Here is a 24341-nt window from a genome sequence, read left to right as displayed (position 1 = left end):
TTCTCGAACTTGCGCTACAAATTTGAGTCAAACTAATGCCTTTGGGTTGGGACGTGGCTGGACCTAGAGGTGGAGCTGGACCTAGAGTTTAAGCAGGCTGAGCTCCACCCATTGGCTCTGCACTGAGCAGCCTCTCATTATTTTGTAGTAGTTGTTGTGTTCAGCATGCCCCCCCAAAAGCCACAATGAACATCCTGGTTATCATGATCACAACGAGATGACGACAGGGCGACTTTAAGCACCCAAGCCCCCAGACTATTATGCTCGAACCTGCAGTGGAGTATCAGCCTATTACTTGAAGTGGTAGCATTGTTCTACCAGGGACTACTTTCTCTCTCCAGAGCTTCAGATGGGGGTGGAACAACATCTTCTCGGTCCAGACGTCTGTGAGACTGACGGCCAAATGAGTCCCATCACAGCACAGCTTTATGGCAGTCCTGCTCTGTGGGACAATCACAATGGGCCGGAGGAGGCCAATGGGAATGAGACAGTGCTGCTTTTGGCCAATGAAGCGAGAGGAGTAGCAGACAGCAACAGTTCAGGGGGTAAATACCTTTAAGATTTAACAAACGCATTCACACACGTGGCACAACGTTTCTGAGTTGTTGTCTATGGCTACGGATACTGTTGTAAATTAAGTGCTTTTAAGGGAGGAGAGATGATGGCCACCTATCACAGCAATGATCAGTTGCAGAACATACATTTGTAATAAATAAAGGAATAAAGACATTTACGCTTTCTCTTTATTGGGTTAGATCCCACATGGAAGGCAAGTGAAGGCATGCAGACCAACCACACTGTGTTTAACATGATGACAGAATCAGTGACACATTGACCGAATGCCTTTGAGAAAGGGCCATAAGCCGAACCATGTCAACAACCATAAGTAGCCTGTGAAAAGTATCAAGTATTATTTGTCAGTTATCTATAATCTCAGGCTGTGATTATAGACAACTGACAATTAATACCTTTGAGGGATAAACACTTGAGTGTTTTTCTACACAATTGCCAAAGCAATCCTCAAAGTTACCCTGCAAACCCAGAGGAAATGTATTACACTTGAGAATCAATGATTTTTTAAACTACACCACCAGTGGTTTCTTTTGTGATTTGAATAAATAACTTAATAATATCATGCTTTCAAAACTGAACCCACAGGCCTACATAAAAAGGTTTCTTCTTCTTTTATCAACACACCACGAGCAACAGACTAACCTCTCTTCTGTCTCTCTGTCCCCCGCCTCTCTCATCTGTCTGCATCGCGGTAACGCCTGTGTCTCGCCAATACCTCCCTCCTCGCTCTCTCTCTGTCTTTCTCAGACTTGTCATGTGACCATAAAGAGGACGTTTCCAGTCCGGGCTCCGTCTCCCGATAGCTACCTTCTACCTCACGCACACTCCTGCTTTTCCTTCTCTCGAACCCTTGATGCCTTTCTGTTCTCTCTGTCTCTCTCTCCTCTTTCCTTGTGCTCCATCCATCCCAATGTCTCTTTCCCAATAAGCACACCAGACTCTGTGTGTTGACAACAAACAATGATGTCTTTGAAATGTGGGGAAAAACACTCATAAGCATGCCAGATGCACACACTCATAAACACACATAAAAACACACACACACACACACACACACACACACACACACACACACACACACACACACACACACACACACACACACACACACACACACACACACATACACACACACACACACACACACACACACGCACATTTCCCCCCACTCTTACACACACGCACACACACACACACATATATTTACCCCCCCCCCCACACACACACGCACACACATTTTTACACAAAAGTGTTCTCAAAAGGATTCCTGAAGCTACTCCTACGGGTGATCTGATGAAATTGTGCTTGTTGAAGAAGTTGCTGTGAATAAAGTGAATAATATTGAGATACATATTATGGATGTCTTAATAATAGATATTTGTTTTATTCTAGTTCATTTGCTACCTTAAATTACATTTAACCATGTAGGACATGGTGTGGTGGGACTGGATTATCAGATTATCCGGTTATACTTCTGGCTCATTTAGCACAGAAACATTAAAATAAAGAGTCTGTTTAACGTTATCCTTCACCAACATACTTCCACTGTCTCTCTGGGGCAGACACACACACACAAGGACCCACGCACCCATGCACCCGCGCACACACGCACGCACTCATCTGAGTTTTCCTACCCAGGCTTTGTCAGATGCGCCCCCCTCTGCAGACAGCAGTGGGGGGCTCCTCTCAGACCGCCCCATCGCTGCAGGGCTGGCTGACCTTAGGGTCTCACGGTCCCCCTCCACAGTGTGTCCGCATGTCTCCTGCTGCACCTGAATGCCCCCCCCACTCTACTCCACCACCAGGGCCTGGTACCTCCAAGTAGTGGAGCGGCCCCTTGGGCACACTTCAACAGGTTCTCAACTCTGAAACCATTGTCTCCTATTCAACCACACATGTCACCTATGTTGACAATCCAAAAGCGTGTGTGTGCTGATTGTGTTGATTATTGCGTGGATTTTTCCTCCAGATCTTTTTCCATTTGATTTAGTCCTGATTTCTCGTCTTGATGTACTACGTTGTTGCGATGGTCTGTGTTTCCTCCCCCCTGGGTAGAGCACTTCCTTAAGGAGGCGTAGAAACCCCCGGCCCAGAGATTTTTTACTAGTGATTTAGTGGAGCTTTACTCAGGATGAATTACCCCTGTTTGCCAAAAGACCCTCCCGCTCTGAGTGATAAAACCATTGTAACTCTGCTGGCTTCACTATATACACTATACCAATATCATTTGTCTAAATCACTTTGTTGGGCCGATGCTGCCTAGACTTTAGTTTGAGTGCTCTCCAGCCACAAATCTAAACGATTTTAATCTATCACTGGTTATAGCACTTGAGAGGTTGGGATCAATGCGGGTCAACATGCATTGATATTTAGCTGTATACACATATACACGGCAATCGCCAAATGTACTTTATACAATAATGTCTTATCCAAAAATATATATATAATAGAGCTGTCAGTTAAACGCGTTATTAACGGCGTTAACGCAAACCAATTTTAACGGCGTTAAAAAAATTATCGCGCGATTAACGTAAATATTTTATTCACAAAAAAAAAAAAAAAACTGTAGCCTGACTGCTATGTTCAAATTACATTTGTTCAAAGCAGTCGTTTAATTGCACTATAGGCTCTTTTTTTGTATCGTCCTGTTTTGATCAGTATATGCCAATGTTGTTATCAATAAAAAATCATTTGCACAAGACAAGCCGATGCACTTCACCATGTTGATAAGAGAATTAAAATTAGAAGAATTATGGGACAAAACAATCAAGGGATATTTAGCATAGAAAAAGAATTTGCGATTAATCGTGAGTTAACTATGACATTAATGCGATTAATCACGATTAAATATTTTAATCGCTTGACAGCTCTAATATAATATATATATCTATAATAGCTTTTACTATTGTGGCGATAGCGCACAATAGTAGATAACCTGCTCTTAGGCAGGTTTCGGCACAAATAAGTGATTTTTACAAATCCCTATGGTAACGGATTTAGTCAAATCATTAGATGACAGAATGACACTAAATAAAGCTATATGTTAAAATGTAGATTATTTTCCTATTGCAACCCTGGAAACCTGTTTTTATTCCTTATTCCATAACAAGCACTCGAGCACAAACACACGCACGCACGTACGCACGCACACACGGACGCACAAGCGCACGCACACAGATTAACACACAACCTGCCCATTACTTTACTTTGGTTCCCTTAGCTTCCCCTTCCGTGTGTGTGGGTTGGTTTAAACACAAACTATTGGAAGTGGTCGTGCCCTTAGCTCCCCCTGTAACTGTCCAACAAACGCACGTCACACCTCACCAGGAGATGATTTCAGCAGAACGGCCGTCCCCCACTGGAAGGAGCTGAGGAAAACTGCTATTTATTTATTCACTGCAGACCTTTTTCCTCTGCAATGGTCGGTCGATCATGCTCCAACTTGCTTTGATTTTAGTGTGTCACAGTTTGATGTAATTGCCACATGGCCTTGGTTTGTTGATGCAAACTGGTTTGTCATCAGCCTGGTCTGGTCAAACATGCGTACTCCACTGAATGTTATGATTGGAGGTATGGAAAATATTCTACAAATCATAGATAGACCAATAAATCAATCAGTTTATGTATTTACATATCTTTCTGCATATTTATCTATCTATCTACATCATATAATTTATTATCACTCACTATAATTTATTATTATTTGGAGCACAATTTAAAACTTACAAAAAAGAATTACAAGCAACTATTTCAAAAAGATTACAGTCCATGAACTATGCTGCTCCAATCTCTCTCTCTCTCTCTCTCTCTCTCTCTCTCTCTCTCTCTCTCTCTCTCTCTCTCTCTCTCTCTCTCTCTCTCTCTCTCTCTCTCTCTCTCTCTCTCTCTCTCTCTCTCTCTCTCTCTCTCTCTCTCTCTCTCTCTCTCTCTCTCTCTCTCTCTCTCTCTCTCTCTCTCTCTCTCTCTCTCTCTCTCTCTCTAGAGAGTACAGTCTGTTCCCTGCGGTACTTTAATCTGTACTGATGGAGGATTTAGGAGCAGACATTTCCTGTTCCTGTGGCTGCGTCCCAGACAGAGAGGGCCCCTGCTGGGGGCCAGGCCCCTGCTGGGGCTGTGGCTCCTGGCACTGCCCCACACATTCTTGACCATCTACCTGCCTTCTTACCTCATGGATAAGCCACACACTACAGGGGGGATTATGGAACAAATTGGGCACACAAATTATTAATTATGCGACTCGTAAGAACGTATTAATGTAATTTCTGTTACATGGTTGGCAGCCTGAATGTGGACTTTGATATGAACATGACATTACGAGACAAAAGCAACAACAGATATGTTGGAAATGCGCAGCGATGTAGAGGTTATTTTGGTGGTTATCGTCATGCCTAAAAAAATAACAGATTCCTATAAAGGACGACTATGACGGTATCTGGAAGACAGCAGAGACGTAAGGGCTCATGAACACTGGAGCTAAAGGCTTTCAACATCATTCTGATAGTAGCGCCACGGCTACACTTAATGCCTTAAAGGTGTGCGTGTGTGTGTGTGTGTGTGTACATCTGTGTGTTTGCCTGTTTCTCTGTGTGTCTTTTTCCATTACTGTGTCTGTTTCTGCTGCATGAATGCATGCATGCGTGTGTGTGTGTGTGTGTGTGTGTGTGTGTGTGTGTGTGTGTGTGTGTGTGTGTGTGTGTGTGTGTGTGTGTGTGTGTGTGTGTGTGTGTGTGTGCCTAGGCAAGCATTCCCAGCCGGACCCTTCTCTACCTGAGGAAGACCAGGACACCGCACCACCGCAAGACTGAGCGACCAGCGATGACATCATCATCATCATCATCACCATCACACTAGCTCCACCCTTCATCAACTTAACTTTAAGGGCCACCGTCTCTGCACTGGCAGTAGATCAGACTCCAGATCAGCCACAAGTGCGCCATCATTATTATTGACATATTCAGTTTGGCCAGTAGCCAGGAGACAATGAACTAGTTAAAATGTACACCTTTTCTCTTTTAGATGGAGCTACTCATTGTGTTTATTTTCTGTCTTGTAGAATCGTCCCCTGTATATCGAATAAATCAATGGGCCTAACTATGCTGCAGGGTAGCAAACGGCCTCAATGATTCTACAAAGACTGACGGGAAACCAATAAATATTAAGAACTACAAAGCATTTAGTTGTGATTGTTTTTAGAGAATAAATGTAGTCAACCGTGAGTTAGGGGGAAAGTGAAAGTGTGTACACACACAGCATATTCATCTTTTTTTCCTGTGGCCTTTCTTGTATTTTTTTCTATTTAGATAAACTATTGTCATAACCATAGAAACATGTAACAAATATATACGCTTTTCTTTTTAAGTGTAAATTACAAATAAATAATTGTATTTTTTTTTCTGCATTTCATAGCACGTTTAGGGAATATATCCAGTGAATGACACACTACAATGTAATTTTTTTTTTGGTAATTCAAACTCAAAGATAAACCCATTTATTTGTCATTTAACTACACATTCAGAATCCAAGAGACAGGTTAAAAGACTGAGAAAACAGCAACCACATCAAATGGTATAATGTGTCCATGTTTTCACCCCCTTACAGTATACTGCAGTAGAAACATCACACACTATGTGTTAAGCAGGGAGAATACAAAGGCATGTACTCGGCTGCCCAAAAGCAGGGGTGGAAAACCTTTTTGCTAACAATATTGTAGTTGTACAGCGAGTACAATGTTGAGCTACTTGTGTTTCACTTCACTTAAATTTTTGACTTTATTTTACTGTCCTGCTTGTATTTTACCTGTGAAATGTAAAATATTTACCAAGTCTTTCTTATTCAATACACTTTTTGAGGGCAAGGTATTTTTTAAGTCAGGGTGAAATAGGATCTTCATGTGAGTAAGTAAACATGGTTTTATATCAAATACCAAATACAACTTTAGAGAACCCTTTGGTGGAGGACTTTTATTTTCAAAGATGTTCTTGGGAAATTGTACCTTTTCCTTGAGTACTCCCCCCTTCCCCCCCCCCCCACTGAACTAAATACCCCAACATCAACAGAGTACTTTGTATTCCCTCAGCACAGCATGTAATTGGCGTTTCATGTGTATTCAGTTTCTAGAACTATACTCACTGCGTCCCCAACGAGTTTGATGTATCGTGGGCATAGAAAATGAATGTTAGATCTGGAGTAAGTGTACAGATTACTAAACACCACTATGGAATGTTATGTTTTTTAGAATGAGAACAGCAAGCTTTCAATCAGCGGACAGATGTCATGTAAGAAAATAACCATCAGTAGAGGACCAACACATGACATGGATTAGGGCGTCTGTTTGTAGCCCTTGCCATGCATACGATTATTTAAAAGCAGACCAAAATGTAGAGACATTAACTCTGTACCAGCCCGTCTGTTTTTATCAAGCCGGTGGTTAATAGTCGTGTCCAAATAGGTGCAATGGGGGAGGGGGAGGGGTCTGTGCTCTCCTAGACACCCGTCCAGCCTCTGGGAATAATTTCAGCATGGAAGAGCAGGAAAAGCTTATTTTCCTGCTCTCCCCAACATGGAAACTGTGAAACGGATGACATGATCCCACAAGGTCTTGGACTTTGAAAAGAGCCATTGTCTGCGTCGATGAGTCGATCTTTTACTGGCTCACATCAAACTCATCAGCCATCTGGACATTTCAGGTGTTGGTCTGCATGTTGTCGATTGTATGGATTCTGTCAATCACAAACCATGGGTCAAATAAGTTATATTTGAGTGATGTGCAAGACACCTAAACAAATTCTTTATTTTTTTTTTAACAGAATATTTATTAAGATTGATTTTAGTGTTAACTCTTAAAAAAAAAAAAAAAAAAAGCAATACATGCAAAACACTTTTAAACCACTATTTTCTTTTTTTAAATGCATGTAAAAATATTGCAGTGTGCTCCCCTCCCTTTAGAAACAGAGGGCTGAGCCCCTGCTAAAGAAACATGTTGCATTAGCAGTGATGCTTAGACACAACCCCACCCTACGCTTGATCATAAAAATAATATCGACACTTATGGTGACGCTAGACTGGGCTGAACACGAGCCCGCAGGTCACCTGCTCAGCAACGCGTCAGACGTCAGCAAAGGTTCACAAACAAAATACAGGCACAAAGTGCCTGTATTCTCTTCTCAGCCTAATCTGGGCCGTGTAGTGAAGGAGCAGGCCCCCAGATGGTCGGGACCATCACTATGGCCGTATCGCCAACCACCAGGCAGATCACCCCATAACACACGTCGCGTCGAGGCCCTGGTACACAGTTTGGAGTTTTGACACATTTGGCTAATCATTTATCATCATCATAAAAACAAAAACATAATCAGTAAAAACAGACATGTTTAGTTCACATCAAAGCAGAATACAGATATCATACCTTTACCCACAAAAGTTATTACTAGTTAGAAAAAGGAAAGAAAAACAAAACCACCATGTTACAACAAATGTGTATGCTCACTATGAAATTTCGGAAGAGTTTGTACGGGTGTACTTCTAGTGTTCTCAGTAAGTTAGTGTCTGCGTGTGTATGTGTGCGTGTATGTGCATGTGTTTACATACGGTACAGTTACAAGCAACAAGTCTTTCATTATCAATACAGGAATCATTACACTCTTCAAAATAAAAGCATAACCCCCACGTCACATCATCACACCCATTCACATAATAAAATCATCCAAATCCAAAACCACGAGCAAGTCTTCAGTTGAGATCTGAACACCTCAATTCAAAAAAAGAAAAGTAAAAGGAATATTTTAGTTTCTCAACTATATATATATATTTATATTTATATATTTGTTCATTTTAAACCAGCTATGGTTAAGGTATACGCGTTGCTATGGTCATGGTCCCCTTGGCAACAAAGATCGTGATCCCCCTAACTCATTTCCAGCTGTTTTTTAGTGTTACCGTTTCCACACCAAGGCGCCCGCCCGCTTTAATACGCCGTTGGGCGTGTAAAATGTGTGTGTTTGTGTAGTGTCTGCATATAGCTCTGTGTGGGACTCAGTGTTCAGGGGGAGTTCGCATTAATAGCTTGTCAGTGTGCTGTTGAGGGTCGTTTAGTGGGTCAATGTTTTTGTCAACAGTGTGTTTATGAAGTTGCGTGTCAACGCCCCATTGTACACAGAATGGTAGTGTGTGTCTTTGAGTGTGTGTTCGGGGGCGTGGGGGTCTAGTAGAGGCGGCCCCCCTTCTCCTGCCGTCGCGATCGTTCCATGTAGTAAAATGAAGTGTGGAAGGGTCAGAGTGGGGTCAGAGTGTTCAAACGTGCCATTGGCTGGCGTAGTAGTAGTATGGAGTGTGTGTAGTGCGTGTGTCGCATTTCCTATTTTTTTTGCCACACAAATTGCACTAAGGCTGTTTTGTGTATTTCTGTGAGCCTGATGTTGCGGGGGCGTGTGTGTGTGTGTGTGTGTCCGCCCGGCGGGCCTGTCGTGCGTGCGTGCGTGCGGGTGCATCTAGGCGTTGGCGCTGATGCTCTGCTTGTAGACGGCGTGGTAAGCGTTACGCAGCAGCACGTAGGGGAAGCACGACTCCAGCAGGTCCATGGTGAGGAAGGGCGACTCCTGGACGATCTGAAACACAACAAGCCGTTAGGGGCCCGTTGCCCACAGGGACGCGACCATTGTTGGGGTTAGACCAGTGGGTTTACGTGTAGACACCCTAGGGCTGCTCGGCTACAGCGCTGCTGTAGCCGAGCAGCCCTAGGGTGTCTACACGTAAACCCACTGGTCTAACCCCAACACCAACCCCGACACAATGACCCTCCTTTCTTGAAGTGACAACTGGCGGAGTCCACGACACACTGCTAGCAGAGCTAGGTGCTCAGCATTGCAAAAAGCAGCGAGCATAAACCTTGGTCCCCATTGATGAACGGTTAATAACAACGACATGATCAGGGCCTGAGGGAGGCGGCAACACAAACCAACGCGGTGAGCATCTTGGTTTAGACTCAATGACACACACACTGACCATGTGTGTGTCATTGAGGAGAATTTTTGAAAAAGTAGAGTCTCTGAATCCATGGCGAACCTGACCAGTATTATTAATCTCATTCTCTTTCCCTCTACACTTTATTTATTTATTGTTTTCACATAACGGAAGAAAGCGCTTGACTGCTTTGTTCACATTTCCTCCTATTTCTAAAGCCTTTATTAACAAAAGCTGCTTTGCACTTAATCTTGCTTTAAAAAAAACAAAACAAAAAAGCCACTATGAACCTTCATCCAAACCAAGCTGAAGAGTCAGTATAAGAGGTGGACTATATCGTGTGCTGCTCTCACCATGTCCAGCAGCAGGTACACTGACTCTCTGTTGCGGGTCGTCATCTTGTCCGTCTCCTGGCCAATCTTCAACAAGCTGGATGAGGCCAGCTGCACGCACACACACAAGTTAATTAATTGCAAGTTTAATTTAAGTAAAGGAAACAGGTAGTAGATTATAATCATTGTATGATTTAATGAAAGGGGGTGGGATTAAACAAGTGTATACTTCTTCCCACTCCTTTTCAAATGTGTTAAGAAAGAAAAGGAAGAAAAGGAAAAATAGAGCATTGTTTTTGTTTCTGTCATTTGATGACATGTTCCTTACATATCTGAAATAAAAATGTCAAATCAAATCTTATGAAAAACACACATGTTCAAATAGCACTTCTTCAAAGTGTGTTTTTGTGAAGGGACGGAGCAATAGCACCTGAAGGCAGGGCATGCAGACAATAAATTATTATTTACAAATATTGGTAGTTCTTCTCCATATATGAGTGAAGATGGATGGTAGGAGGATACTGGGGGGTCTTACCGCAAGGAACTCTTTGAGGCGGTCCTCTATGCTGCCCTTGTGGATGGTGAAGAGAGCCGCAGCGATCTGGTTGACGGCCTTGGCCAGGCAGTGGATGTTGTTACAGTGGCCTGCAGGGGGCGCAAGTGCACTACGTTACTCTCACAAGCAGGGGGATCATTTCCCTCCCACTCACTTAAAAGCCTTCAAACGCTTGTTTTTATTATTCTATTCTAGTCATCCGATCTTCTCCTGAAGGATCAGATTACTTCTTAATAGGAGCTACGCTACACCGAATAGATAAATGCACTCCTGCTTGCCTGATTGCCACTTAACATGGTCTTAAACAGTATAACGTGGTGCTCAATGTGTGTCATAACGTCAATACATTAGAAAATAACCATTTATTAGCGGTCCGCACGGCCACCTACCTTCGATGGCAGGGCTGTACTGGGACATGACATTGCTGGCTAGCGTCGGCATGGAAACGGCCACGAATACCATCAGCAGACAGGCAATCTTGTACTCCTCCTCTGGACTTATGTTCTCTGTAGAGGAACGACAGATCATTGCAGATTCATTCTTTCAAGAATCTAAAGCCACCTACACAGCTGACTTACACCTCCGTTCAAAAGTTTGGAGTCACCAAGACAATTTTTCATAATTGCACAAGGGTTTTCTAATCATCAATAAGCCTTTTAACACGATTAGCTAAACAATGTACCATTAGAACACAGGAATAATGGTTGCTGGAAATGGGCCTCTGTACACCAATGTAGATATTCCATTCAAAATCAGCCCTTTCCAGCTAGAATAGTAATTTACCAAATTAACAATGTGTAGACCAGAACTTTTGTACGGTAATACCGGTAACTATTGTACGGTAATACCCATGACTGAATAACTTTTTTCTGAATAATTTCTGATGATTGAATTTACTGCTTTTAGATTATCATTGTTAACTGAATTAAGATTTGTATCTTGTGTATTGTTATGTTTTGTGTCTTTCTGTGTGGAACCCAGGAAGACTAGCTCGTCCCACTTTTGTGACAGATAATGGGGACCCTACAATAAACAATAAAATACGATTTCTAGTTAATTGAATGCTATCTGCATTGAAAAAAATGAGTTTTTCTTTAAAAAATAAGGACATTTCACCCCAAACTTTTGAACGGTAGTGTAAGTACGGCTGACCTAACTGCGTTGCAGTACTCACTTTGCAAATTGAACCATGGAATACGAGGAGGAGGGCCGTGGAAATGGATATGGACGTGTGTGTGTGTCTTACCACTTTTCTGTGAGGACAGGGCCACGACCAGCGCAGGGTCAATTTCGCAGGGCAAGCCAGCTGCTGATGACAGCTCGTAGACATTCATCGCCACCTACACAGAGACAAGGAGAACACAAAATAGATGGGAGGGTCATATTGGAAGAGTGGAGTCTGGCTGTCTATCCCCGTGTATATGTGTCCCTTTGTGTATGTGTGTGTGTGTCCCTGTGTGCGTGTGTGTCTTCATACCTTCATGTCTGTCTCTCTGGGGATGTGGTCTTTGAAATCCTCCACTGAGCTGACCAGGAATGGGATATGACAGGACAGCACCTGAGGGAGAGAGGGAGAGGGATACATATGATAACGGGTGAGAGTACAGAAACACACAACTTTCAACAAGAGAGTGGACTTTGAGAAACGTGCTCCGTGTCTTACGTCTCTGAGAGCTTCCTGAGCCAGGGAGCGGAAGGACAGGATGACGCCGATGATGGTCATCCTCTTTAACACACTGTCCACAGCTGGAACGAACACACACACACACACACACACATTAGCTCACCAGCAGCAGTCCCAGTAGTCAACACACACACACACAAACCAGCTGGACGGCAAACAGTGACTGTCACCTAATTAGGGTACACCCTCCTGAAAGACTTAAAACGATCAGAACTGATCTCATTTGATGCCTTTGGCTCATAACTTAAGGATTTATTAGACATTGTACCCGTGTATAACTCCTTACTTTCAATCCCCAAACTTTCTTTTAATTGTCTTTTGTTTGTATGGAACATATGTATTGTCTGTTCCTTTCTGTCCTCTTGGCTAGGTCTCTCTTGAACAAGAGATCTGAATCTCAGTGAGACTTTTGCCTGGTTAAATAATAATAAAATAAATAATAACGGGAATTAATGCGCATCTTAAGCAAAGCCTCGGCGAGCAAAACATAATAACTCAAGTCACAGTGTAAGCAGTTTTGCTCCCGTTTTGGCTAAAGGAAGTACAAGATTGGAGGTGATATTCAAAACGGAAGAGGCTAGAAATAATAAGCGGAACGCAACAGCAGGAGGAGCTAAAAATAGAAACAGTGAAATGGTGTTCTGGCTTCCTGTGAAAGTCACTCCCAAGGGAGGGGAGGGGAGGGGGGGGGGGGGTGTTGTCAGTCTGCAGCACATTATTTACAGGAGAGTTTCTTGAAGAGGGCCGCCATGTGCTCTGGCTTGTCAAAGCTCGTCCTCATCTGGGTCAGAACCTCCACGTTGTCCACCACCAGTTTCTACACACACACACACAAACACAAACACACAATTCCAACAAGCCAATTTTAATCCCGGGGGGGGCGAAATGACCTTTTGTACCTCACCAACAGCTGAGGCAGGACTTTCTACACAACACGTCTCCAACCAATAACAAACAGCAACAAGTACATTTCGAAGCAGAAGCCCAAAGGGGTTATTATTACATTTTAAGCCAAATGGTTGTCATCACTTTTTTCTTTCAAGTGCTAGAAGTCGTCAACTCCAATGTGTGTGTGTGTGTTTACGTTCAAGTGTGAGCGTACCTTGAGTTCAGCCACTTGTGAGGAGATGTGCCACATCAGGCTCTCACTGAGGAACTTCATACCGTAGGGCCCCAGCAGCTCTGACAGGGAGCGCATCTCTGAGCAAATAAACACACACACGCGCAGCGTTAGTGTCTAAGACACACCGCAACACACCGCCAGATGAGACCCCACACAGCGGCAGCAGAACCCACCGGAGATGTCGGAGTACTCCTCCGCGTTGAACGTCAGCTCGTTCTCCGTGGGCAGGTTGACAAACGCCTTCATGGCCGGGAAGTAGGCGATGTGGCCGTTGCTCACCTGGCGAAGCAACGTCTCCAGGTACCTACGGGAGGACACACACACGCACTTAAGACTCTGATGTAACCAGACCCAGTTCCAACTGGTTTTGGCCTATGTGTGCAAGCTGCATCGCACAAAAAGGAAAAGCGCCCAGCCAATGTGGGCTCAGAGCGCCTCACCAGTTGGTGTAGAGGCTAGTGATGGTGGGCTCCCCGTGGCTGTCCAGGTGCTGCGTCTGCTGCAGCAAAACGTTGTTGAACACGCGGGTGATGTCGATGGTGACGTAGTTCTCTATGGACTGCAGCACCGTCATGTAGGCGCGCACGCTGGTCAGTAGCTCGCTGGGCTTGGCGATCTCCTGCGTGGCCTGGTTGTACATGGTCATCCCCACGATGGACCTGCAGAGGGGGGGGGGGGTTCAGAGTTCACCTAGAGTCTGCATAGCCTCCGCCTCCCAACCATTCCTAAGCACTTATTGTATGTCGTAGGTCCTGGTGCACCTACAAAAAGTACTTAGTTGTGTAGAATCCTATCCTAGCTTTGTTTTATAAGGGAATGGGTAAATCTAGCAATAATTGGTGCTTTGCACTTGGTTCTATGAGCAGCATGGCATCCCTGAATGTGCATGCTGTGTTGTTTTACAGTAATAAGAAACAATATTCGAGTGCCGGCCGAAAGGGGAGGTTAAGAATGCACGTGTGCATTCTTTTATGTGTGTCGTGTTAACTTGATGAGGGAGACGCAAATGCGTGTGCAACGGTTCAAATACACCGGACAGGTCTACCGCAGAATCCGGCAGCAGTAGTAAATTAAGCTGCTACACGAGTATATTTTTGCGAGTCTGGTCTATTTTTTGTCAGCACAATTGAAGCTACAAGGTCCCACAAACAGCATAACTTTAAATAAAGTACATTCAAATAAATAAATGAAAGTGTATCACTGATCAATTCAGTACAAGTTAAAACAGTCTACACCTCGGAATCCTGCATTATCACAGGGCTAAACTCAATAGGCCAACAGTGAGGCTGATATTAGGGCTGCACGATATGGGCAAAATATGATATCCCGATATTTTTTGGCTGAATGGCGATATACAATATATATCTCGATATTTTCTAGAGTGGGTTAGATGGCTTCGTCGCATTGTCCTGCGTACTACGGTGAGGGTTTCAGTGCGCCCTAACTTTAATCCCCCGCCCCCTCCCTTCTCCGTTCCATTTGGGAACATGTTTGGTTTCACTTCGCTTGTTTAGTATAATTTAATTAATTAATTAAGGGCGCCACCAGAGGGCGCCCCCAATACATTTGCCGCCCTAGGCGATCGCCTAAGGCAGGGGTGTCAAACTCATTTTAGTTCAGGTGCCACATGGAGGATAATCTATTCCCAAGTGGGCCGGACCGGTAAAAATATGGCATAATTATGTAAAATTAAACATGCTGTGAGCACACCAAACACAGGTTTCCCATTTACTTCCGTGAATAAAAAGGACGATGACCATTTTTCTTGGAAAACTCTGCACTCTGTGTCCACTTTTCGTCTTTTTGACAGAGACATTTTGGGGCAATGAGAGTGCCAAAGCGCAAAATGTTGAAAGTGTAAGGCAGAACGACAAGGTAGCTCCGGGCTAGCTGCACTACCTGTTTATACTTGCTCCCTGCTCAGCCCAGGTATAAAGTTTGCTTGCTTAACATAATTGCTATTGCGACTTCTAGTGGACACATTCAGAAGTTTCCTTCATTGAAAAATAGCAGATCATTTTACGTTACATTCCAAAGCGACTTCCAGTTACACACAATTGTCCAGTAGTTCAATGTACAACAAATTAATCAGTGCCAGTCAATGCAATCCATGTAATGATAGGAAGGATTTTTATAAAAAAAATAAAAATAAAAATTATATATGTATATATATTTTTTTACAATACTGCACTTCACAAAATCATCTCGCGGGCCGGATTAAACCCGTTCGCGGGCCTGATCCGTACGTTTGACACCCCTGGCCTAAGGTTTAAGGTTCAAGGTTGCTTTATTCATACCCGTGGGTAAATTTGGTTTGCAGGTCAAGAAAACGGCGTACACGGAAGACAAGACGGACACACAGACAAAAATCACTGAGGTGCTCAGTACATCAGAAAGTGCCTATGTCGAACGCCGGCCCTGGTTTCGGGGCAGAAGAAGCTGTCGCGGCCGGTGATGCAGCAGCACAGCCACAGAGTTTTACGCATTCCTCATACTGCACTTTGTGCCGTTGCTGTAAATTGTGGAACAGATTTGTCGAACGGTTTTGCTACACTCTACAGATAACCTGTAGCTACAGCTCATCTGTTTTTTTTTAAACCCGAACCATTTCCATATTATGGAGCCGTTGTTTCTCCTCTTTAATAAAATTTCGTCTCACGCCGCCGTCTCGTTTTCTTTACTGGTATCCTCCATGCTTGTTGTGTTGTGAGGGGGCGGGAACGAGGCGTCTTTGCACGCGGCACGATCGGAAGGACAGAGTGGGAGGGGTCGCGCTCACACAGTCTCCAAGGAAAACACAGACGCTTGAGACGGAAACTGACCATTTTAACGCATATATCGATATAAACGATATTGTCAAATCTTGTATCCCCTTGGAAATTATATCGATATATCTTACATAGCCGATATATCCTGCAGCCCTAGACAAGCAATGAACGCGACCGCGCGCTACAAAACCCCGCCCCCTGCGTGGGGTCAGTTCCCCGTGTGTGTGGGGCTGTGGGCTGTCAGGTGGGCGTGTGTTTACTTGGTGAAGCGGATCTCCAGGTGGGAAGTGAGGTACTCTCTGGGGGTGAAGGTGTGTTCCCACACCACCATGTTGGGTACGTAGTTGATGGAGAAGCAGAGCTCAGACAGTGCTGTGTGGAGCTTATCCAGGCTGGAAGACAGAGGACAAGACTTCATGACTCAAACTGATTTACTATAACAATAAACTAACTATACACAAATACATTACTTTAACCATCTACAAAATTAATTACTATATGACCAAATAAAAAAACACACCTCTGGACCAAAAGTTTGACATTATTGATGCTTTTAAGGATTTATTTTGGTATTATAAGTTATTGATAATAGAGAAAAGTATTGTATGAACAATAAATATGACATTGATTAAAACATCAGTAAGAATGTGTTTGTACTTGGATGTCCGACATTGATGACAACATCAGAGTGTGTGTGTGTGTGTGTGTGTGTGTGTGTGTGTGTGTGTGTGTGTGTGTGTGTGTGTGTGTGTGTGTGTGTGTGTGTGTGTTGACACCATCATTAAGAATGTGTATGTCTGACGTTGACGACACCATCAGAATGTGTGTGTGTTTGACTGACTTTGTGACGAGCAGCCGGTTCTTCCTCATGCTCTCCACGCCGGGCTTCTCTCTCTCCGGCTCTCCCTTCTTCCCCGTTGCCTTCTTGCTCTTCTTGTTCACCGCCTGGCTGATGGTCTTGGCACAGTGCTTAGGCAGCAGCTGGAGAGAAAGAGAAAGAGAGACAGAGGATAAATGAGAGGCGAGTGCAGGTAGAAAACAATACAGTGTGTGTGTGTGTGTGTGTGTGTGTGTGTGTGTGTGTGTGTGTGTGTGTGTGTGTGTACCTGGTCACTGAGCGTGCACTGCTCGGTGCAGATGTCGGTGATGAGGTTGCGGGCCTGCTTGGCCATCTCGTCCAGGAACATGTTGCACAGGGACAGACTCCGGTCGCCGATGTGATGGCGCTTTACAGGGAAGAGAGACAACAACCGCAGAGTGAGTGGGCGACCTGCATCCAGCTGCTCTGTGTTCATCCACTGCATGTGTCAGTGTCATGCGCGCGCGCGCTCTGTGTGTGTGTGTGTGTGTGTGTGTGTGTGTGTGTGTGTGTGTGTGTGTGTGTGTGTGTGTGTGTGTGTGTGTGTGTGTGTGTGTGTGTGTGTGTGTGTGTGTGTGTGTGTGTGTGTGTGTGTGTGTCATGCTCTTCGTGTGTATGTTACCTCCTCAGGACAGAGCTCGTGTGTGCAGGACATGAAGTGTGTGCAGAGCAGGGGGAAGCAGATGGAGTGTCTGCTCTGGGAGGGCAGCTCCAGACACTGCTGGAACATCTTCTCAAACGCCCGGCTGTAGAAACTACACACACACACACACGAGAAAAGTTATCACACGAGAGCCAAACTGTACTATTGAATATTTTCAAGTGTTGTTGAATATTCGATTATGATGAGTCATTACTGTTCCCTTGGTGCGCATCATTTTTCCACAATGGGACACCTCTGCCTTTAACAGCTTCAAAATTCATCATAACGACTGCGGTTCAGTAGATCCATCGACCAGATGCTCTCTGGCAAAAATAATATGCTCAAAGATTCATTTGTTAAACAACAATAACGATGATAGTAACTAATATCTAATCATCGTTATTAACAGCGGTATAAAGTCCTTAGTTGTGTTTTATTACCTACTTACGCATTACCTAACAGGAGCCATCTAGAAACACAAACGTAGACATCGTCTACTTCGACACAGCAATCATCCTCGTGTTATCCAAATGATCAAACAAATAAAACATGTCCGATGTGAATCTCACCAGAAGATGGAGAGGTCTGAGGTCTCCACCAGCATCTCCACCAGGGAGTCCACCATCTTGGTGTGGAAGATGATGGTGTTCATCATCTTGCCCAGCTCCTTGTGGTCCACCAGGCCCAGGCTGGCCTTGGACACGCTGGTGTAGGCCTGGGGGCGCACAGCAGCAACGCTTCAAAAAAATCTACTGGTTCATGTTGTTTTTATTGAATATCATTTGTGATATTTTTTCATAATAAATGCCCAACAGTGCTCATTCTGATTCAAATAAATGTTATAGATTTATAATAGATAGAATAATATAATTACTCTACAGTTGAGTGAAGCTAATGAAGAGTTTACATTTTTGGATTAGAAGGGAATCATAACAAAAAGGAGGCATGAAGGTTTGCGTACCTGCAATCTGAACCAGTCCAACCTCATGCCTCGGAAGTCAAACACATCGCCATCCTCCACTGCAGACAAAGAGAAAACACTTTACAATCTAATACACAATCTCCTGCCCTTACTCTGGCTCACATCTAAATACAGAGCGAGGACACACATGTCCTTCTGTAATAACCAATCACCTTGCTTGACGCTGAGGGAGGTCATGGTGTTGACAAAGGAGGACATGATGATGGACTCATCCTCGGGACACACAGACAGGTTCTGAGAGAGAGAGAGAGAGAGCGAGAGAGAGCGAGAGCGAGAGTGAGAGTTAGACACACCTATACAATTCATCACACTGCTGTATACACATGTTTCACCTAGAATTGATGCCCCGTCATTGCTGAAGCACGGTAGCATCTGGCAACTGTCAGTTTGTTATCTGTAATCTGTACAGTTTATTTGGTAGATGCAGACCGGTTCATCTAAGCATTTCATGGTGATGGTGATTCATGACATCTCATGACACCATGAAATTACTAAGGAGACCCTTTGGTGTCATCATTACCACAATTTTTTTTTTTATCATAGTGACGACTAGCATGATTCAACCTAAATTTAGATTTCTCTCACTCCATAAGTCTGTCTGAGGCTTCCTCCCGCTGGAAAGGGTTTGCAGAAATTGAGCAATAAAACTGCCTCCCTTCCACCTCAACAAATCCTAAATAGGCTTCTGATTATGTAAGTGAGATCCCTTTGGTTGATTTTAAAGCCTCCTTTTGGCCTTTAGGGAAAAGTAGCATCAATATCCAAATCCAATTTTATGTTGGTTACTATGGTAACATGGACTATGTCATCATACCTTCTTAACGAAAATTATTACAGAGGCAAGTACCACTCACAGAACATTACAAAGAACATACAGAGTACTGCATTCCCTTAGTGGAGGAGGTAGAGAACATGACCAGGGCCTCATCACTGTAGGTCATAGAGTGAGTCTCTTAGTGGAGGAGGTAGAGAACATGACCAGGGCCTCATCACTGTAGGTCATAGAGTGAGTGTCTTAGTGGAGGAGGTAGAGAACATTGATCAGGGCCTCCTTACTGTAGGTCATAGAGTGAGTCTCTTAGTGGAGGAGGTAGAGAACATGACCAGGGTCTCCTTACTGTAGGTCATAGAGTGAGTCTAGTGTCTGTACCTGGACCAGTTCGTTGAGCACCACGGCGTCGAAGCCCGACAGGTACTGGACGTAGTAGCGCTGCATCACTGGCCCGTACTTCCTGACGTGAGCCCGCAGCTCCTCCATGTAGAATATCAGCTCTGCTATGTGCCTGCGGAGACACACACAAACATATTACATTTATAGATTGAAGCCAGACTGCACCTATCTTGTGAAAGCACAGGCATAACCAGGCTCTGCTGATCCGAGATTGAGAACCCCTTAACACCAGGCATTTACATGCATTACATCGGATATGGCTCCACTAAAACACATTTAATTTTCATCTGATATTTTAATTTGTCTTCGGTGACCAGATTTGATATAAAATATTGCTCTTATCATAAAATGAATGAATTAGTGTTTAGAATTTCCCTCTCACATGTCACGTTTCCTGCACGTTTACTACTGCGGTCCCATAAGCGACTACAGCATTGTTATAACGGAAAAAACTGCGTTGTACTGCCTTTTGTCTGATCTTGCCTGATGATGTTATAGTAAATTGCGATTTACAGCGGTGAATGGGTTTGTTTGTTTCTCTTTTGCATTTAAATGTAACACAGCTAATGTTTGTTTGTATTGTCTTTCTAATATCCCTGACTTAAAGATCATTATTTGACTGCATAAATAAATGCCAGAATTGTCTCTCTTGTAATTCTAGGAAAGGTTATAAGGCTTGCTTTGGTTAACTTCAAATATTAACTTATTTTCAGTTTTTGGAATTAGCGCATTTAAAGTCACAACAAATCCTAGCCATCTTGACAGGTGTCCATCTGTCATGCCATCTTCCCCCCTCTGCAGGCCTGTCTGCTGGGACGTTGCCCACAAACCGGTCCGTACATCTTGGCTACTTTTTGGGCGAAATCCGATGCATGATCACATTGCCCCAAACACAGGACCTGGCTGTAAAGGGGATCTCAGAGGCGCATTTAACGGAGACATTGGAAGTTCGGATACACATACAGTGTATATGTTGTGGCATCCCGCCCCTGAAGCCTCGGCCTTCACGGTCCCATGGGACCGTGAAGGACGGGGTGTACCACCCCCACCCACCAGCCGGCGACGGAGAGCACCGGGTCCTTCCCCCCAATCAGCGGGATGGGGGACACCTGGCGGCTGGGAGGAGGAAGGCCCGGAGCCACTATAAGAGAGGCAGAGACACGCATGGACGGGAGAGGCAGAGACACGCACGGACTGCAGAGGCTTGAGGCTCACGGAGGCCCGAGCGCACCCTTGTCCTGTTTAACTATTGAAATAAACGCCGAAGTCGGCTTAAACCAACCGTTGCCACGTGTTTCACTGAATCCCGGCGCATTCTTCATTCCCGGATACCACATATGGTGGAGAATGCAGGCAACTTGAGCGTTCCCACTACTACTACCCCACCATGCAGAACCCGGACGGAGCCGCGGCATTGGCTGCCCAGCAACACCAGCGGGAGACCACCGAGAGCCTCGCCCTGCTCCGCGAAGCTGTTCTGCGGCTGACTCAGCACGCCGTCCGCGATGCGCCGACCGCCGCCCCGACCAGCCGCCTCACGAAGCTGGGACCGTAAGACGACGTGGAGGCTTACCTCGAGGTCTTCGAGCGGACCGCACAGAGGGAAGGCTGGCCAGAGGAGCAGTGGGCGCACATAGTGGCGCCGTTCCTCACCGGACCCGCCCAGCAGGCGAGCCAGGACCTGCCGGCGGACGTCGCCCGCCAGTACCCGGCGCTCAAACAGGCCATACTGGCCTACTATGGCCACAACCTCGCGGCGCGCGCACAACGCGCGCAGGATTGGCGGTTTGACGCGCAGGGAGCGGTGCGCACCCAGATCGCCCAGCACAGCCGGCTGGTGAAGCGGTGGCTGACAGCGGGAGAGGGCCCCAGCCCGGTCGACCGGGTGATTATTGACCACACCCTGCGGCGACTCCCGCCGGACGCCCGCCGCGTGCTGGCCCACCATCACCCTGCCACCGTGGACGACCTGGTCCTTCAGCTGGAGAACTGGCAGGTGGCCCAGCTCCTGAACGCCGGACCCGCCCCAGCCCGACGGCGCGCCGAGACCCGCCAAGCCCCGAGGAGACCCCCCATCGGCAACCCGGCTCCCGGCGTCACCCCACTGAGCGGAGTACCGGAGAACCGGGAGGTGCGGCGCTGCTTCGGGTGCGGCCAGTACGGCCACATCGCTCGCTATTGCCCGAGGGGACGTGATGTGTCGATGCCGTCAGCGTACGCGGACCCGGGGGCGGACCACACGTGCATGTTGGCGACCTGCTGGTCGCAGGGAACCTCGGGTAGTCCGACGATCCCGGCGCGGGTCATGAACCGGGACACGCAGGCCCTCTTAGACACTGGCAGTGCGGTTACCCTCCTTCGCCCCGACCTGGCGGGGGGGAAGGCAGGGGAACCTATGGAGGTGGCCTGCGTTCACGGGGACACCCGGACTTACCCCACGTGCCACGTGGTTGTCCGCACCCCACACGGGGTGTTCACAATCAAGGCAGGGATTGTCCCCCACCTACCGGTCCCCGTGGTGATCGGGAGGGATTGCCCGATCTTCCACCGGCTGTGGGACCCGACGCGGGAGCTACGGAGCTGGAGAGGCCCTCCCCGCAGAGGGGCGCGGGGGGTTCGGCAGGCCTACGGGGCCACCCGGCGTCCATCGTCCCCGGGGGAGCTGACGGCGGAGGACGAGGGATCTGAGGGGAACGGACCTTCCCCACCGGGGACCCCGGGGCACACAGCGAGAGGTCCCGTCCGGAGCGAGACACCGGAACCTACCCCCGACACCACGGAGACCCTCACAGCCTCCGAGCAGCCGGACCCACCGGAAGACCCGGAGAGCTCCCCCCTCACTGAGTTCTCGGACTTCTTACCAGAGAGGGGGGAAGGCTCGTCCCGACCCGGCCAGTTCGCCACCGCTCAGCTCCAGGATGAGGCCCTCAAGCACGCCTGGAGCCACGTCCTGGTTCACGACGGGCAGGCCCGGGACTCGGTGAGTCACACACCACATCCGCACTTCAGCACCAGGGGGGGTCTGTTGTATAGAGTAGCCTCCGGGGAGGGGGGAGTGAGGGAACAGCTAGTGGTGCCTCGCCCCTATGTTAGTAAGGTGCTTTTTATGGCCCACACTCACCTCCTGGGGGCCCACCTGGGCATGGACAAGACCCGGGAGCGGGTCCTAGCCAGGTTCTATTGGCCGGGGGTTAAGCGGGATGTGGAGCGCCACTGCCAGGGGTGCCCCGAGTGCCAGCGGGTAGCCCCCCGGTCCATCGCTAGACACCCCCTCATTCCCATGCCCATCATTGAGACCCCCTTTGACCGCTTAGCATTAGACATCGTGGGGCCCCTTCCCAAGACCAGCCGGGGCCACCGATATATCCTGGTGCTAGTGGACTATGCCACCCGTTACCCCGAGGCCCTCCCCCTGCGCGCCGCCACCGCCAAGGCAGTCGCCCGTGAACTAAAGCTCCTTTTTAGCCGGGTGGGAATAGCGAAGGAGGTGCTCAACGATCAGGGGTCGTGCTTCATGTCACGGGTGATGAAGGAGGTCCTCAGGCTTCTGCAGGTGAAGCAGCTCCGGACCTCGGTTTACCACCCCCAGACAGACGGCCTGGTCGAGCGCTTCAACAAAACCCTAAAGCAGATGCTCAAGAAGGCCATGCAAGCCGACGGGAAGAACTGGGACCAACTACTACCCCACGTACTGTTCGCGGTGCGGGAGGTCCCCCAGGCGTCCACCGGGTTCTCCCCCTTCGAGCTGTTGTACGGACGGAGACCCCGAGGGATCCTGGACATCGCAAAGGAGGCCTGGGAGAGCCAGCCGTCCCCCCACCGCACCACCGTGGATCACGTGGAGCAGGTACGTGACCGCATGGCCCGGGTGTGGCCCATCGTCCGGAGGCACCTCCAGCAAGCGCAGCAGGCCCAGGCGAGGGTCTATGACCGAGGAGCCCAGCTGAGGACCTTTCAGCCCGGGGACCTGGTCCTGGTTCTGGTCCCCACGGCGGAGTGCCGGTTCCTGGCCAAGTGGCAGGGACCCTACGAGGTGGTGGAACGCGTGGGCGAGGTGAACTACCGGGTCCGCCAGCCAGGGAGGCGGAAGCCGACACAGCTGTACCACATAAACATCCTGAAGCAGTGGAGGGGGGGGGAGCAGACACCCGCCGACCCCGCTCCCTTGGCCCTGGCGGCCCGGCAGGAGATCCCGGAGGTCCCGGTGGGGGAGGACCTCAGCCCGGCCCAGAGGCACGACCTGGACGAGATCGTCCTCCAGCATCGGGACGTGTTCTCCGACCTGCCGGGGAGGACTGCCGCCACCCACCACGACATCCGGACGGCGCCAGGAATAAGGGTAAGGGTTCCGCCCTACAGGATCCCAGAGGCCCGGAGGGAGGCCATACGGGCCGAGGTGCGCCGAATGCTGCAGCTCGGCGTGATAGAGGAGTCACGCAGCGCCTGGTGCAGCCCGGTGGTCCTGGTGCCCAAGCCAGATGGGTCCTTTAGGTTCTGCAATGACTTCAGGCGGCTGAACGAGGCATCGGAGTTCGACGCCTACCCCATGCCCCGGGTCGACGAACTTATCGAGCGCCTGGGCCCGGCACGGTACCTGTCGACCCTGGACCTGACCAAGGGGTACTGGCAGGTGCCGTTGACCCGGGCGGCCCGGGAAAAGACGGCGTTCTCCACCCCGGGGGGACTGTACCA

The 24341-nt window shown here is 47.3% G+C and overlaps 2 protein-coding genes across 8 annotated transcripts in view; one reads left to right on the top strand and one right to left on the bottom strand.

The window, feature by feature from the left end:
• plekha3 (pleckstrin homology domain containing, family A (phosphoinositide binding specific) member 3) overlaps window positions 1-6397 on the top strand; it is a 25929-nt gene extending 19532 nt beyond the window's left edge. The window contains exons 15-16 of one of the 3 annotated variants that reach the window (XM_060072740.1): window positions 342-545; window positions 5311-6397. The gene's annotated coding sequence lies outside the window, so the exon portion shown is untranslated. Of the gene's footprint in view, window positions 1-341; window positions 546-1320; window positions 1925-5310 lie in introns of those variants that run through there. The other 2 variants (XM_060072739.1, XM_060072738.1) reach the window with 2 other exon arrangements.
• A 916-nt stretch (window positions 6398-7313) lies between these two features.
• The window catches only part of nckap1 (NCK-associated protein 1), a 33428-nt gene continuing 16400 nt past the window's right edge, over window positions 7314-24341 (bottom strand). For all 5 annotated transcript variants that reach the window (XM_060072734.1, XM_060072731.1, XM_060072732.1 and 2 more), the window contains 19 exons: window positions 19629-19761; window positions 18631-18712; window positions 18458-18516; window positions 18066-18211; window positions 17476-17608; window positions 17101-17220; window positions 16836-16975; window positions 16255-16386; window positions 13667-13885; window positions 13400-13530; window positions 13206-13303; window positions 12827-12920; window positions 12083-12165; window positions 11897-11977; window positions 11666-11759; window positions 10809-10925; window positions 10399-10508; window positions 9885-9974; window positions 7314-9176 (listed from right to left, as the gene is read on the bottom strand). In XM_060072734.1, the coding sequence (XP_059928717.1) occupies window positions 9060-9176; window positions 9885-9974; window positions 10399-10508; window positions 10809-10925; window positions 11666-11759; window positions 11897-11977; window positions 12083-12165; window positions 12827-12920; window positions 13206-13303; window positions 13400-13530; window positions 13667-13885; window positions 16255-16386; window positions 16836-16975; window positions 17101-17220; window positions 17476-17608; window positions 18066-18211; window positions 18458-18516; window positions 18631-18712; window positions 19629-19761 (2179 nt within the window). In that variant the 3' untranslated portion in view covers window positions 7314-9059. The remainder of the gene's footprint in view (window positions 9177-9884; window positions 9975-10398; window positions 10509-10808; window positions 10926-11665; window positions 11760-11896; window positions 11978-12082; window positions 12166-12826; window positions 12921-13205; window positions 13304-13399; window positions 13531-13666; window positions 13886-16254; window positions 16387-16835; window positions 16976-17100; window positions 17221-17475; window positions 17609-18065; window positions 18212-18457; window positions 18517-18630; window positions 18713-19628; window positions 19762-24341) is intronic.

Source organism: Gadus macrocephalus, chromosome 15 (genome assembly GCF_031168955.1).
Source record: "Gadus macrocephalus chromosome 15, ASM3116895v1".
Lineage (NCBI taxonomy): Eukaryota > Metazoa > Chordata > Actinopteri > Gadiformes > Gadidae > Gadus > Gadus macrocephalus.
This window is presented reverse-complemented; position numbering and strand designations above follow the sequence as displayed.